General features: G+C 42.6%; 1 protein-coding gene across 7 annotated transcripts in view; it reads left to right on the top strand.

Moving 5' to 3' along the window:
• EXOC1 (exocyst complex component 1) overlaps nucleotides 1–11434 on the top strand; it is a 66177-nt gene that overhangs the window by 6735 nt on the left and 48008 nt on the right. For 5 of the 7 annotated variants that reach the window (XR_012655972.1, XM_032782883.2, XM_032782866.2 and 2 more), the window contains exons 2-4: nucleotides 1604–1737; nucleotides 4321–4451; nucleotides 9713–9872. Coding sequence is in view for 6 of the 7 variants with exons in the window: in XM_032782883.2 (XP_032638774.1) it covers nucleotides 1614–1737; nucleotides 4321–4451; nucleotides 9713–9872 (415 nt within the window). In the remaining variant the exon portion in view is untranslated. Of the gene's footprint in view, nucleotides 1–1603; nucleotides 1738–4320; nucleotides 4452–9712; nucleotides 9873–10856; nucleotides 10878–11434 lie in introns of all 7 variants that reach the window. The other 2 variants (XM_032782856.2, XM_032782828.2) reach the window with 1 other exon arrangement.

Raw genomic sequence — 11434 nt, 5'->3', positions numbered from 1 at the left:
GTCCACACTGCACTAAATTCGAATTAGTAAAATCGATTTTAGGGTTACTCCTGTGGTTTAGAAGGAGTACTAAAATTGATTTAAATAGCCCTTTAATTCGAATTAGAGGGCTGCGTCGTGTGGATGGGTGCACCATAAATTCGAATTAACGCCGTTTAATTCGAATTTAAGGCGTCGTGTAGACATGGCCACACACAAGACTGCCCAGCCTCCCCTCCCCCCCAGTGGTGATTTATGTCTCAGCTGGCTTCTCCAGGTGCCCAAACTGACCTACCTGTGCTGCTGGGGAGGGAGACATGATCACTCTCAAGGCTTCCCTTTGCTTCCCCATCAGAAGTCATTTTTCTGCAGGGAAGTAAAGAAATCGACAGGGGACATGAATTCTGCACACACGCAGTGATGCAGAATTCCCCCAGGAGTAATCATTCTGGAAGTGATAAACTTGTGGATTCTTGTGGTCAAATCTTTGTCCAGAAGGAAAGGCTCTGATTTCTGAGCTTGATGAAGGTGGATTATTCTGTCACTGGGCATCTAGGTCTAGTGAAGAGTCTAGCAGGGCTCAAGATTTTGCACCACTTTGTTGCTATTACATCAGCTAGAAGGCTCAGCGAACTAACAAGCTGGCATCACTAACCCTCATACAATATTCCATAGAGATAAGGTGGTGTGGAGACCTCATCCCAAATCTGACACAATTTTAGGAATAATCCGTTAATCTCTTTTTCTTTCCAAAATCTCATTCTTCTCCACTGGGGAAAAATAATCTCTCCACACCTTGAAAGTTTCAAGGGCTTTGTTATGTTTTGTTAGAACAAAGCCCTTTAGACAGGTTTTTTACTGCCATAAGTAGCATTTCAAAGGGGCAGGCCATTTTTTCCAAGAGAATACCTAAATGGATTACCCAGTGTATTTCAATCATGTGTTTGTAGGAAGAGGTGTACCAGCAATCAAAGAGCACAGGCTGCCTTCTCTGCATGCTTTAGAAGTATTCCCCATATCTGAGATCAGCAAGACTGCTCTGTGGAGCAATCCCCTTTTGTTAAATCCTATGCCCTTGACCTGGCTGTAAAATCAGATGCCAAATATGGTAGGGGTATATTTACAATCACTGTTTAGTAGAAGTAGTTAGGAATCTTCAATCCCACCATTCAAATTGGGGCACTGTTTATTACTTTCATGATAAATACTCGAAGAAGAGAGAATAGTTGCTGACCTTCTATAATGGCTACAGTTCTTTGGGATCTTTTCATTCATAAGTCATCCTCCATTCCCACTTTTTTGGCACCCCCTTTATCTGGGTTTCTGAATTAGTGAAGGAACTGAGGGACAGTTGAGGCAGCTCTGCCTTTATGCCCTTGGTAGGTGGGGGCACAAAGACATGCACAGTGCAGACATAGCTCAATGGGCAGCACTGTTCAAAGATTCTGATATATGCATGAGGCGCTCACACATATAGAGCGGATCCACGTAGTTGACAACCTCTTGAACCACAGTTACCCTCAAGAAAATACCAGTAACTGTTCTTTTCGGTATTTAACCAGTTCATAAATGTGCTTGAACATTGTATTATACTCAACATGACTTTTTTAAACTTGTTTTTCAGCTGAGAGAAAATGACTGCAATCAAGCATGCCTTACAGAGGGATATTTTCACTCCAAATGATGAACGTTTATTGAGCATTGTGAATGTGTGCAAAGCAGGCAAAAAAAAGAGAAATTGCTTTTTGTGTGCCACAGGTATGTATGTTGATTGAGAGACACAGCAAGGTATTTATTTTCATTGTCTTTGAGTATTTTTCACTTTAAATATAACTTTTCATTTTACTATACTTAATTTCTTTAAGTGGCAACTGCTTTTCATGTCTCAGCCTGTTCCTCTCCTATATAGAGAACATGTACTTCCATTTATTATAAATGGATGGAGTCAGTTATGTTATAGAGTGAAAATAAATTAGTCCTGTTTTCATAACAAAAAAAGCTTTACTGTTAAAGCCATGCTGGACCCTGCTCCATGTATGTCCTTAAAAGGAGGGCTTGTCAAGCCAGCCAGTGACCTGAGGGTTTAGGGTTTAATTCCCCGCTGTGGTTTAGACGCAGGTAAGAATAGCATTACTGACTTGGAATTATTTAAGTGCAGCATAGCTGTTTAGGCTCAGCACCTTAAATAATGTTGGTTACTATCAAAGGGAAGGGAGAGAGGCTGGGGTGTACTGATTAGAAGCGGGGGAAGGGAGCTCCAGGGAAATGTGAGTGCTCTCTTTTTGTGCTTTGTACTTTGGTCCTTTGTTTCTGAGTTTAGTTGCAGGCCTTCCAAGCAGTAGAGACTTTTGGCAAATTAGTGTCAATTTGGCCTAACTCAGAACCCTTGCAAACAAAAACCCAACCCCCCCATTTGACCCCTCCTCCTGCCCCATAATAACCCTAACCAGAGAGGACAATTTTATATTCAAACCTGATTCTCCAGTGATTGATTTATATATTAACTCTGTGTTCCACCCCAATCCTGCGATAATGTAACTGTGGATACTGCTTGGGCTACAGCAGGGGTAGGCAACCTATGACACATGTGCCAAAGCCAGCATGCAAGCAGTTTTTCAGTGGCACTCATACTGCCTGGGTCCTGGCCACTGGTCTGGGGGGGCTCTGCATTTTAATTTAATTTTAAATGAAGCTTCTCAAACATTTTAAAAACCTTATTTACTTTAATACAACAATAGTTTAGTTATATATTAAAGACACGTAGAAAGAGACCTTCTAAAAACCTTAAATTAGAGCGAATAAATGAAGACTTGGCACACTGCTTCTGAAAGGTTGCCGACCCCTGGGCTACATTAACTCCTCGCTTAACGTTGTAGTTATGTTCCTGAAAAATGAGACAGTAAGCGAAATGATGTTAAGCGAATCCATATTCCCCATAAGAATTAATGTAAAGGAGGTGGGGTGTTAGGTTCCAGGGAAATTTTTTTCACCAGACCAAAAAATATGTATACACACAGTATAAGTTTTAAACAAACAATTTAGTACTGTACACAGCAACGATGATCGTGAAACTTGATTGAGGTGGTGAAGTCAGAGAGTGGGATATTTCCCAGGGAATGCCTTACTGCTAAATGATGAACTAGTATTCGGCTGAGCCCTCAAGGGTTAACATGTTGTTAATGCAGCCTCCCACTCTACAAGGCAGCACGAATGGAGGGAGGGGAGACAGCATGGCAGACAGACACACACACCCTGTGTGTGGGAGCGAGAGAGATGTGTATTTCCCGTTTAAGTATAGTGACCCCACTCTAAGTACATTGCCTTTAAAAAAAATCAGGAAGTTGAGACAGCAGCTACGACCAGCAAGCTCTCTCCGTCCTGAGCCCCGTCCTGTTCCCACTTCTGCTCTATATGGAAAAGTAGTAAGTGGGGGGAGGGAGAACACCTTGACATTAGCCCCTTCCCTTCCCCCTGCACAGTAAGTAGGAGGCTCCCAGGAGCAGCTCCAAGGCAGAGGGCAGGAGCAGCACATGGCAGTGGGGGGAGGAACAGCTGAACTGCTGACTGTTGGTAGCCTGCTCTGCAGCTGCCTCACAGGGACCTTAGGGGAGAGGGGAGCTGATAGGGGGGCTGCCGGTCCACCCTGGTTCCAAATCCCCACCAGTGAGCTGCAACGGGCTGCTCTTCCTGCAAGCAGTGGACAAATCAGGCAGCTGCCAAACAATGTTATAAGAGAGCATTGCACAACTTTATATACGCATGTTTCCTAATTGATCAGCAACGAAACAACGTTAACCATGGCGACTTTAAGTGAGGACTTACTGTACCTATGTTGTAAGCTCTTTAGGGCAGGGACTATCTTTTTGGTCTGTGTTTGTAGAGCACATAGTGCAATGAGGTCCTGGTCCATAACTGGGGCTCGTAGGTGCTATGATCATACAAATGAATAATAACAATAATATATTATGTCAAGCCCATATTTTGTGGGGAGTTTAATTAGATTGTGTCAGTCCTTGGTTCTGTTTTACATTATAGATGCAACTTTGCTCTTTAAACTCACCACTTCATTTTAGGGCTACTATAAAAAAACAAATGAGGAACAAATGCCTACATAGCACTGTAGCTGATTTTAGAAGTTATGCAGTGATACATATGAGTCTGATATCAAAAATGAAGCCTGTGTCTGGAGGGATCCGTTTACAACGTATGGAAACTTTAAGCTCACTATCTGAAGGGGAAAATCTGGTCAGAATCATAGATTCAAATGTAGATGGGAAGTTGATGTTGCTACTGGTTAAAATAGCGTCTGCTCATTGCTGAAAGTAATTCTGTACTTAACAGTGACAACAGAACGTCCGGTGCAAGTAAATGTGGTCAAGGTGAAGAAATCTGATAAAGGAGATTTCTACAAAAGACAGACAGCGTGGGCGCTTCGAGATCTTGCTGTTGTTGATGCCAAAGATGCTGTTAAAGTATGTATTCATGCTTGTGTGACCTGTGTTTAGAATGTATCCCTAACTATATAGAGACTTCAAAAGTTTTTCATTCAGAGCTCTTTCGAGTCCAAGTTAACTTGTTAACTGTGAGATACGCAAAGTTTGGATTCTAACGTCACATGAGAGTTGGAAGCTGGGACGGCAGCCATATGTCTATTTTGCTTGTATCCTAATCTGTCTTGCCCAAGGTTGTATCTGAACTCCAGTGAGGGGGAGCTAACCCTGAGAAGCCAGCAGAGTATTCTCAATGTCTATCAATAGTATTCTCAATATCTATTCTACATAGTCTGTCAGATGCATCTCAGATAGGTAGAGCTTGGCTTGTTTGCAAGAACTTGTGAGAGAACTACTACTTTTTTTCCCCTAATTTGAGTGCTGTATAAAATCTTTACTCCAGATTCAGGTCCCCTTGAAATGGACTACCTTTGTAGAATGAAAGCATTACTGCTGATTTATCATTCATGCTAGGTTTTAAGTAATGCTTGTACCAGAACGCACTTTGAAACCGTGGTGATGAACAATATATAAGAACCTAGCTAGAGCTGTCTAAAACAGTGTACGTGGTAATAAGATACATTTTTATAAGCCATCCACAAGAAATGAGAACATTGACCCATCTGTTGAAAAGTATATGACCCTGAAATATTTTGCTTCTTCATAAATCCTAGATTATGCATGCCCACAACAGTAACTTGGTTTTGGCCCTGAAATTCATCTCTGTTCTGTAGAAGATAACTTTTCTGAGGTATGAAATACTTAATAGAACTTGGTGTGTAACTGGAGATGGGAGTGGTGGGGACAAAACACAGACCAAGTCTACACTAGAGCACTATATCGGCACAGCTGCGCCACTGTAGTACATCTGGTGAAGATGCACTATGCTGATGGGAGAGCACTCTTTCGTTGGCATAATTACTCCACCTCCACAAGAGGTGGAAGCTATGTCGGTGGGAGAATGTCTCCTGTCAACATAATGGCGGTGTGGACAGCGCTTAAGTCAATTTAACTTACGTCGCTCAGGGGAGTGTCTTTTTTACACCCCTGAGTGACAAAAATTATGTTGACTTAAGCAGTCGTGTACACCAGCCCACACATTACTCATTCTTTCTTCCCTTTAATGTTCTGCCTGTTGGTATGAATAATCCAAAGTTATTTAGATTTACTGGCTTGTAGAAGATTTCCATCAAGAGTAGGGTGAATACACTTAACTTTATTACTCCTGTAATATATGTTTAACACATATGTTGGCTGTAACTTTTAAGAAGAGTGCAATTAAAAGGAAAATCTAGATTTAATTTAGGGAAATAACTTCCTTATGGGTCAGAGTTCCCCTAAAGCTATTATTTCTATCAAGGCTTTTCTTTAAGAGCAGTTTACTCAATGGAACCTAATATGTCTCTGAAGTGTGTGTGTTTTCTGTATGTATGTCATACTTTATAAGCTATTTATAAATAGCTTATAAAAACTATTAAAAAAACATTATGGTTGCAAAGTCAAGCACCCAAAAGTTAAGAAAAGCCAGAATTAACATTGCCTGTGCACCTTTATTTCAGCTCCCTTGTGGGAATGCATTATTATAATAGTTTTAATTACAGGATCACACACTATTTTTTTCCCACAGGACCCTTGCCTTTCACATCGCACATCATCTGTAATGCACAACACCCATAAAATTGTGTGTGTACGCACACTTTTTATAGTATATCATTATTCATCACACTTAGCAGCTCATATTGATGAGGCAACTGAGATTCTTTTATAGTGCTTTGTGGGAAGTAGTCCTAACAAAGATTTCATTTCCCATCATGTCCAGTTTCATGTGCCAATTACTTGTAGGAAAAACATTAGCAGCAATACAAGTAATATGTCGTGGTAAATGCTAGTCTAATTTGCACAGAATGTATAGCGTTAAGAGGATATGAAACTTTCACTGGAGGAAAGGGTGGGTATTTTAAAGTGCTTAGCTTGATTTTAAACTCCATAGTCTATGTTGACTGCAGTTGATGCTGGATATATAAGTGGCTAATGAAAAGAAGCTTTTAATCAAGGCCTCACCTCAGTCCCTGGAAAAATCATGGAGCAGGTCCTCAAGGAGTCAATTTTGAAATGCTTCAAGGAGAGGAAAGTGATCAGGAACAGTCAGCATGGATTCACCAAGGGCAAGTCATGCCTGACTAACCTAATTGCCTTCTGTGATGAGATAACTGGCTCTGTGGATAAGGGGAAAGCAGTGGACGTGTTATTCCTTGACTCTTGACTTTAGCGAAGCTTTTTGAGACAGTCTCCCACAGTATTCTTGCCAGCAAGTTAAAGTAGTAAGGGCTAGATTATAAGGTGGATAGAAAGCTGGCTAGATCATCGGGCTCAATGGGTAGTGATCAATGGCTCCATGTCTAGATGGCAGCCGATATCAAGTGGAGTGCCCCAAGGGTTGGTCCACGGTCCGGTTTTGTTTAATACTGTCATTAATGATCTGGAGGCTGGTGTGGATTGCACCCTTTAGCAAGTTTGCAGATGACACTAAACTGTGAGGAGTGGTAGATATGCTGGAGGGTAGGGATAGGATACAGAGGGACCTAGATAGATTAGAGGATTGGGCCAAAAGAAACTTGATGAGGTTCAGCAAGGACAAGTGCAGAGTCCTGCATTTAGGACGGGAGAATCCCATGGACTGCTACAGACTGAGTACTGAATAGCTAGGCAGCAGTTCTGCAGAAAAGAACCTAGGGGTTACAGTGGACAGGAAGCTGGGAATTGTGCCCTTGTTGCCAAGAAGGCTAATGGCTAATTTGGAGCTGTATAAGTAGGAGCATTTTCAGCAGATCGAGGGATGAGATCATTTCCCTCTATTTGGCATTGGTGAGGCCTCATCTGGAGTACTGTGTCTAGTTTTGGGTCCCACGCTACAAGAACGATGTGGAAAAATTGGAGGGCAACAAAAAGATTGGGGGCTGGAGCACATGATTTATGAGGAGAGGCTGAGGGAACTGGGATTATTTAGTCTGCAGAAGAGAAGAATGTGGGGTGGGGATTTGATAGCTTCTTTCAACTATCTGAAAGGGCGTTCCAAAGAGGATGGATCTAGACTATTCTCAGTGGTAGCAGATGACAAAAGAAGGAGTAATGGCCTCAAGTTGCAGTGGTGGAGGCTTTGGTTGGATATTAGGACAAACTTTTTTGCTAGGAGGGTAGTGAAGCACTGGACCTAGAGAGGTGGTGGAATCTCCTTCCTTAGAGGTTTTTAAGGTCAGGCTTGACAAAGCCCTGAATGAGATGATTTAGTTGGGGATTGGTCCTGCTTTGGGCAGGGGGTTCGACTAGATGACCACCTGAGGTCCCTTCCAACCCTGATATTCTATGATTCTAAGGCAATGTTCTCATTGGTGGATGCAGTAAGATAAATGTAATAATAAAATTGAAATTGTTTACTTTTTGTAAGTGACTTATTACATGGAAAAGTAAAACCCTAGTTTACAATTTTTTTATAAATGCAACTGTTTGGTTCTCTATCCACCATTGCTCAAATCTTACAGCGATGAGTGCAACTACAAAACTCTAAAATGCAGAAAATGTCCATCGTTCTGCTCAAGATGCAGTAACAGATGCATTCCGATTGTATTGGGGCAAGGATCAACTGTATGCCTTCCCACTGGTTCCATTGCTGCTTCTGGTGGTCAGAAAGATAAGACGGACAAGTCCTAGGTCATTTTGATTGTACCACCTTGGACAGAGTACACCTCTACCCTGATATAACGCGACCCAATAGAATGCAGGTTCGCATACAACACGATAAAGCTCTGACATGCTGCTCTGAGCAGTGTGTTAAAGGTGCTGGGCCAGGCCAGGGCTGAGGGGTTTGATAGGGGCAGAGGGTCTTGGGGCAGTCAGGGGCTCCCCGGAGGGTCTGGGGGGCAGGAATTGTGGGAGGGCACTTTTGGGTCCCCACAGTCCCAGAGTTGCCTGGGGAATTAGCAGGGAGCCGGGAGCAGCCTGCTCTGCTTTCCTCACCCTGGCCCCAGCTGTGTTGTTGGCAGAGGGGGCTTAGGGGAAGGGATTCCCCCCTCCCCCCCCGCACTCACCAGCAGCAGTGAAAGCGGAGCAGCCTGGCCCCAACCCCCTCCACTCCACCAGCTCCCAGCCGCAGTGGTCCGCTTCCTGCCACAGGTGGGTATGGGTGGAGTCCTTTCCCCAACCTCTCTGCACTCACCTACAGCGGGAAGCAGAGTGCTGCGGCTGGGAGCTGACAGCATGGAGTGGGCTGGGGCCACTTCGCTCTGCTTTCCACTGCAGGTGAGTGCGGAGGGCGTCCTTTCCCCAGCCTCCCCACACTCACTGGTGGTGGGAAGTGGAGCAGCCCAGTCCCAGCCAGCTCCACTCTGCAGGTGAGTGCAGGACCTTTCCCCAGCTGCCCCCCAGCGACACGGCTGGGGCTGGGGCAAGGAGAGCGGAGCAGGCTGGGGCCGCGTTGCTCTGCTTCTCACTGCAGGTGAGTGCGAGGAGGCACCCTTTCCCCAGCCTCTCTGTGCTCACTGACGACGGGAAGCAGAGTGCTGTGGCTGGGAGTTGGCAGGGTGGAGCAGACTGGGGCCAGGCTGCTCCGCTTCCCGCCGCTGCCGATGAGTGCCTGTCAGGGGGTGGGGGGTAGATAGGAGTCGGAGCAGTCAGGGGACAGGGGGATTGGGTAGGGGGTGGGATTCTGGGGGTGATTAGGGATGGGGGTCTCTGGAGGGGGCAGTCAGGAAACAAGGAACGGGGGGTGCAAAGCAAGTTTGATATAATGCAGTCTCACCTATAACGCAGTGAGATTTTTTTTTTTGTCTCCTGAGGTCCGTGTTATATTGGGGTAGAGGTGTACTAGTAAACAAATCTCCAAGATCTGTCACAGGAGTCTTCATATCCTATGAGAATGTCACCAGATCTAGTTCAAGAAAATGGTTTTGTTCTTCGTGCCAATCTGTAATCTCTTTACCTAAAGGTTTGAATTATGCTTCCTCCCCTGCCCTCCACCCTCCATACAATCTGTTTTGGAATATTTACCTGAAGTCTCTGAGCCTCTCCTTGGTCAAAGTACACTTGTATGCCTGCTGTCTCAGCACACCACACATAGTTGACAGCGGTAAAGCTTCCATCTGTCCCATCATCAGACCACTTTTTTAAACACTAGAAACTGTCATTCCGCTATTCAGAGAACCAGTTGTAACTGATAAGCCTGATGAGTTTTCTCTGGTCTTTTGCAGGAAAATCCTGAATTTGACTTGCATCTCGACAAAGTGTACAAATGGGTTGCCAGCAGCACAGCAGAAAAGAACACTTTCATTTCATGTATCTGGAAACTGAACCAGAGATATCTTAGAAAGAAAATTGACTTTGTGAATGTTAGTGCCCAGCTTTTGGAAGGTAACATTCAATAATGGTGGCTTTTTTTTTTAAACAAACAAAACTTACCATTTTACACCATTGTGGTAAAATATATTCACTAAAATGTCTAAAAAGCAAATGCAAGGTCTGGTTTTGGAATACTAACTAATTCAATTAATGGACTTCAATACTAAGAACCATATCTATTCAAATTTACTACCCTATTGGTAAAGATACTTGTTCATTTGAAGCTGTGTTTTGGGGGAAAGCAGGTTCGCTATTATAACAAATAGAACAAGACGTTTTCTACAAATGAAACAGTCTGTATGCTGGAGACACAGAATAATTAGTGAATATTGAGATATTCACTAACTCCCAATACAATAAAGATCATGTGTAAGTCTAAGAAGAGGAGAACTCTGTTCATGCTGGCATTTAACTTCCCTTTGTGCAGTTGTATAAATCTTACTATGTTATACAAATGTGTGTAAACTTCATTTTTTGCATTTGTTTAGGGTAATCTGACACTTTTATATAAATCTTGGAATGCCGTCGCAGGATTCAATTGCATGTAGTGACTAATCAATGGTCTTTGAGCAGTCTTCAGTGTATCAGACTAACAGGAGTAAACTTATTCTGTATCACAACAGGAGTAAAACTGTAAAAGGCTAAATCATTTAGATAGCTAGAATCTGGTATAAATTGCAGCGAAATTACGACAGTTCATAGATTGATTTAATCAGAAATGGCAGAATTGTTTAATATGCTAGTATTAAACAATTAAATTGACTCATGTAGATACATTTGAGTTCAGGTCATTAGACTTACAGGGTATTTACAGGTTAAAAACAACTCCTTGGGAACCTACTTTTTTAATGTTGAACTTGAATTTTTCAAATCTTATGATGTAACATTCAACCTTGTTGCCATTTAAAAAAAACACACACACGATGTTCATACTCTGCCCAGCTAATATTCTTTGCTTCCTTTCCTCTGCTTTTTTCACACCTTTTTATTCTCCAGAACTACCTAAAGTTGCAGAAGGTGCGTAACACCTTTTCCTTTATTCTTATGTGTAACGATTTTTTTTATAATTAAGTTGCCTTTGTTCTCTTAAAATAATTCATTGAATATCTTTTCAAATGGCTAGGGAAAGCAAGTTCCAGGTGTATGATAGAAGGTGTATGGGACTATATGAATGTCTTTTATGCTTTTGTAATCACTCTCTCCAAACTGTTTTCATAAGCTTACTATTGTGGCAGCAAAAGAACACTGAAACCTGTGGCAGATTTCAGCTAATATTTGTCTGGATTTTTTTAATCAATGTCTTGAAGTATAATCCTCATTTCTGTCATTGTTTCCTGTTCCTGTGGGAAATTTCTGTTGAGCATCAACTTCACTCTTACTCAGTGAATTCAGTTTCTATTTATAGAACAATTTTTTTCTTCTATGAATTACTCTTAGCATATTTTAGAGGTAGAGGGAAAGATTTACAAAAGAGTGCCTAAGGTTGGGCTCCTAAATGCTAAATAAGTGGCTTGATTTTGGGTGGTGGGAGGGCAGCTGTCTTGGTGGGCGCCACTGGATGTGATGGGGGGAAT

Source organism: Chelonoidis abingdonii, chromosome 5 (assembly GCF_003597395.2).
Source record: "Chelonoidis abingdonii isolate Lonesome George chromosome 5, CheloAbing_2.0, whole genome shotgun sequence".
Lineage (NCBI taxonomy): Eukaryota > Metazoa > Chordata > Testudines > Testudinidae > Chelonoidis > Chelonoidis abingdonii.
The sequence above is the reverse complement of the archived record's forward strand: the minus strand, read 5'-3'. Positions and strand labels throughout refer to the sequence as shown.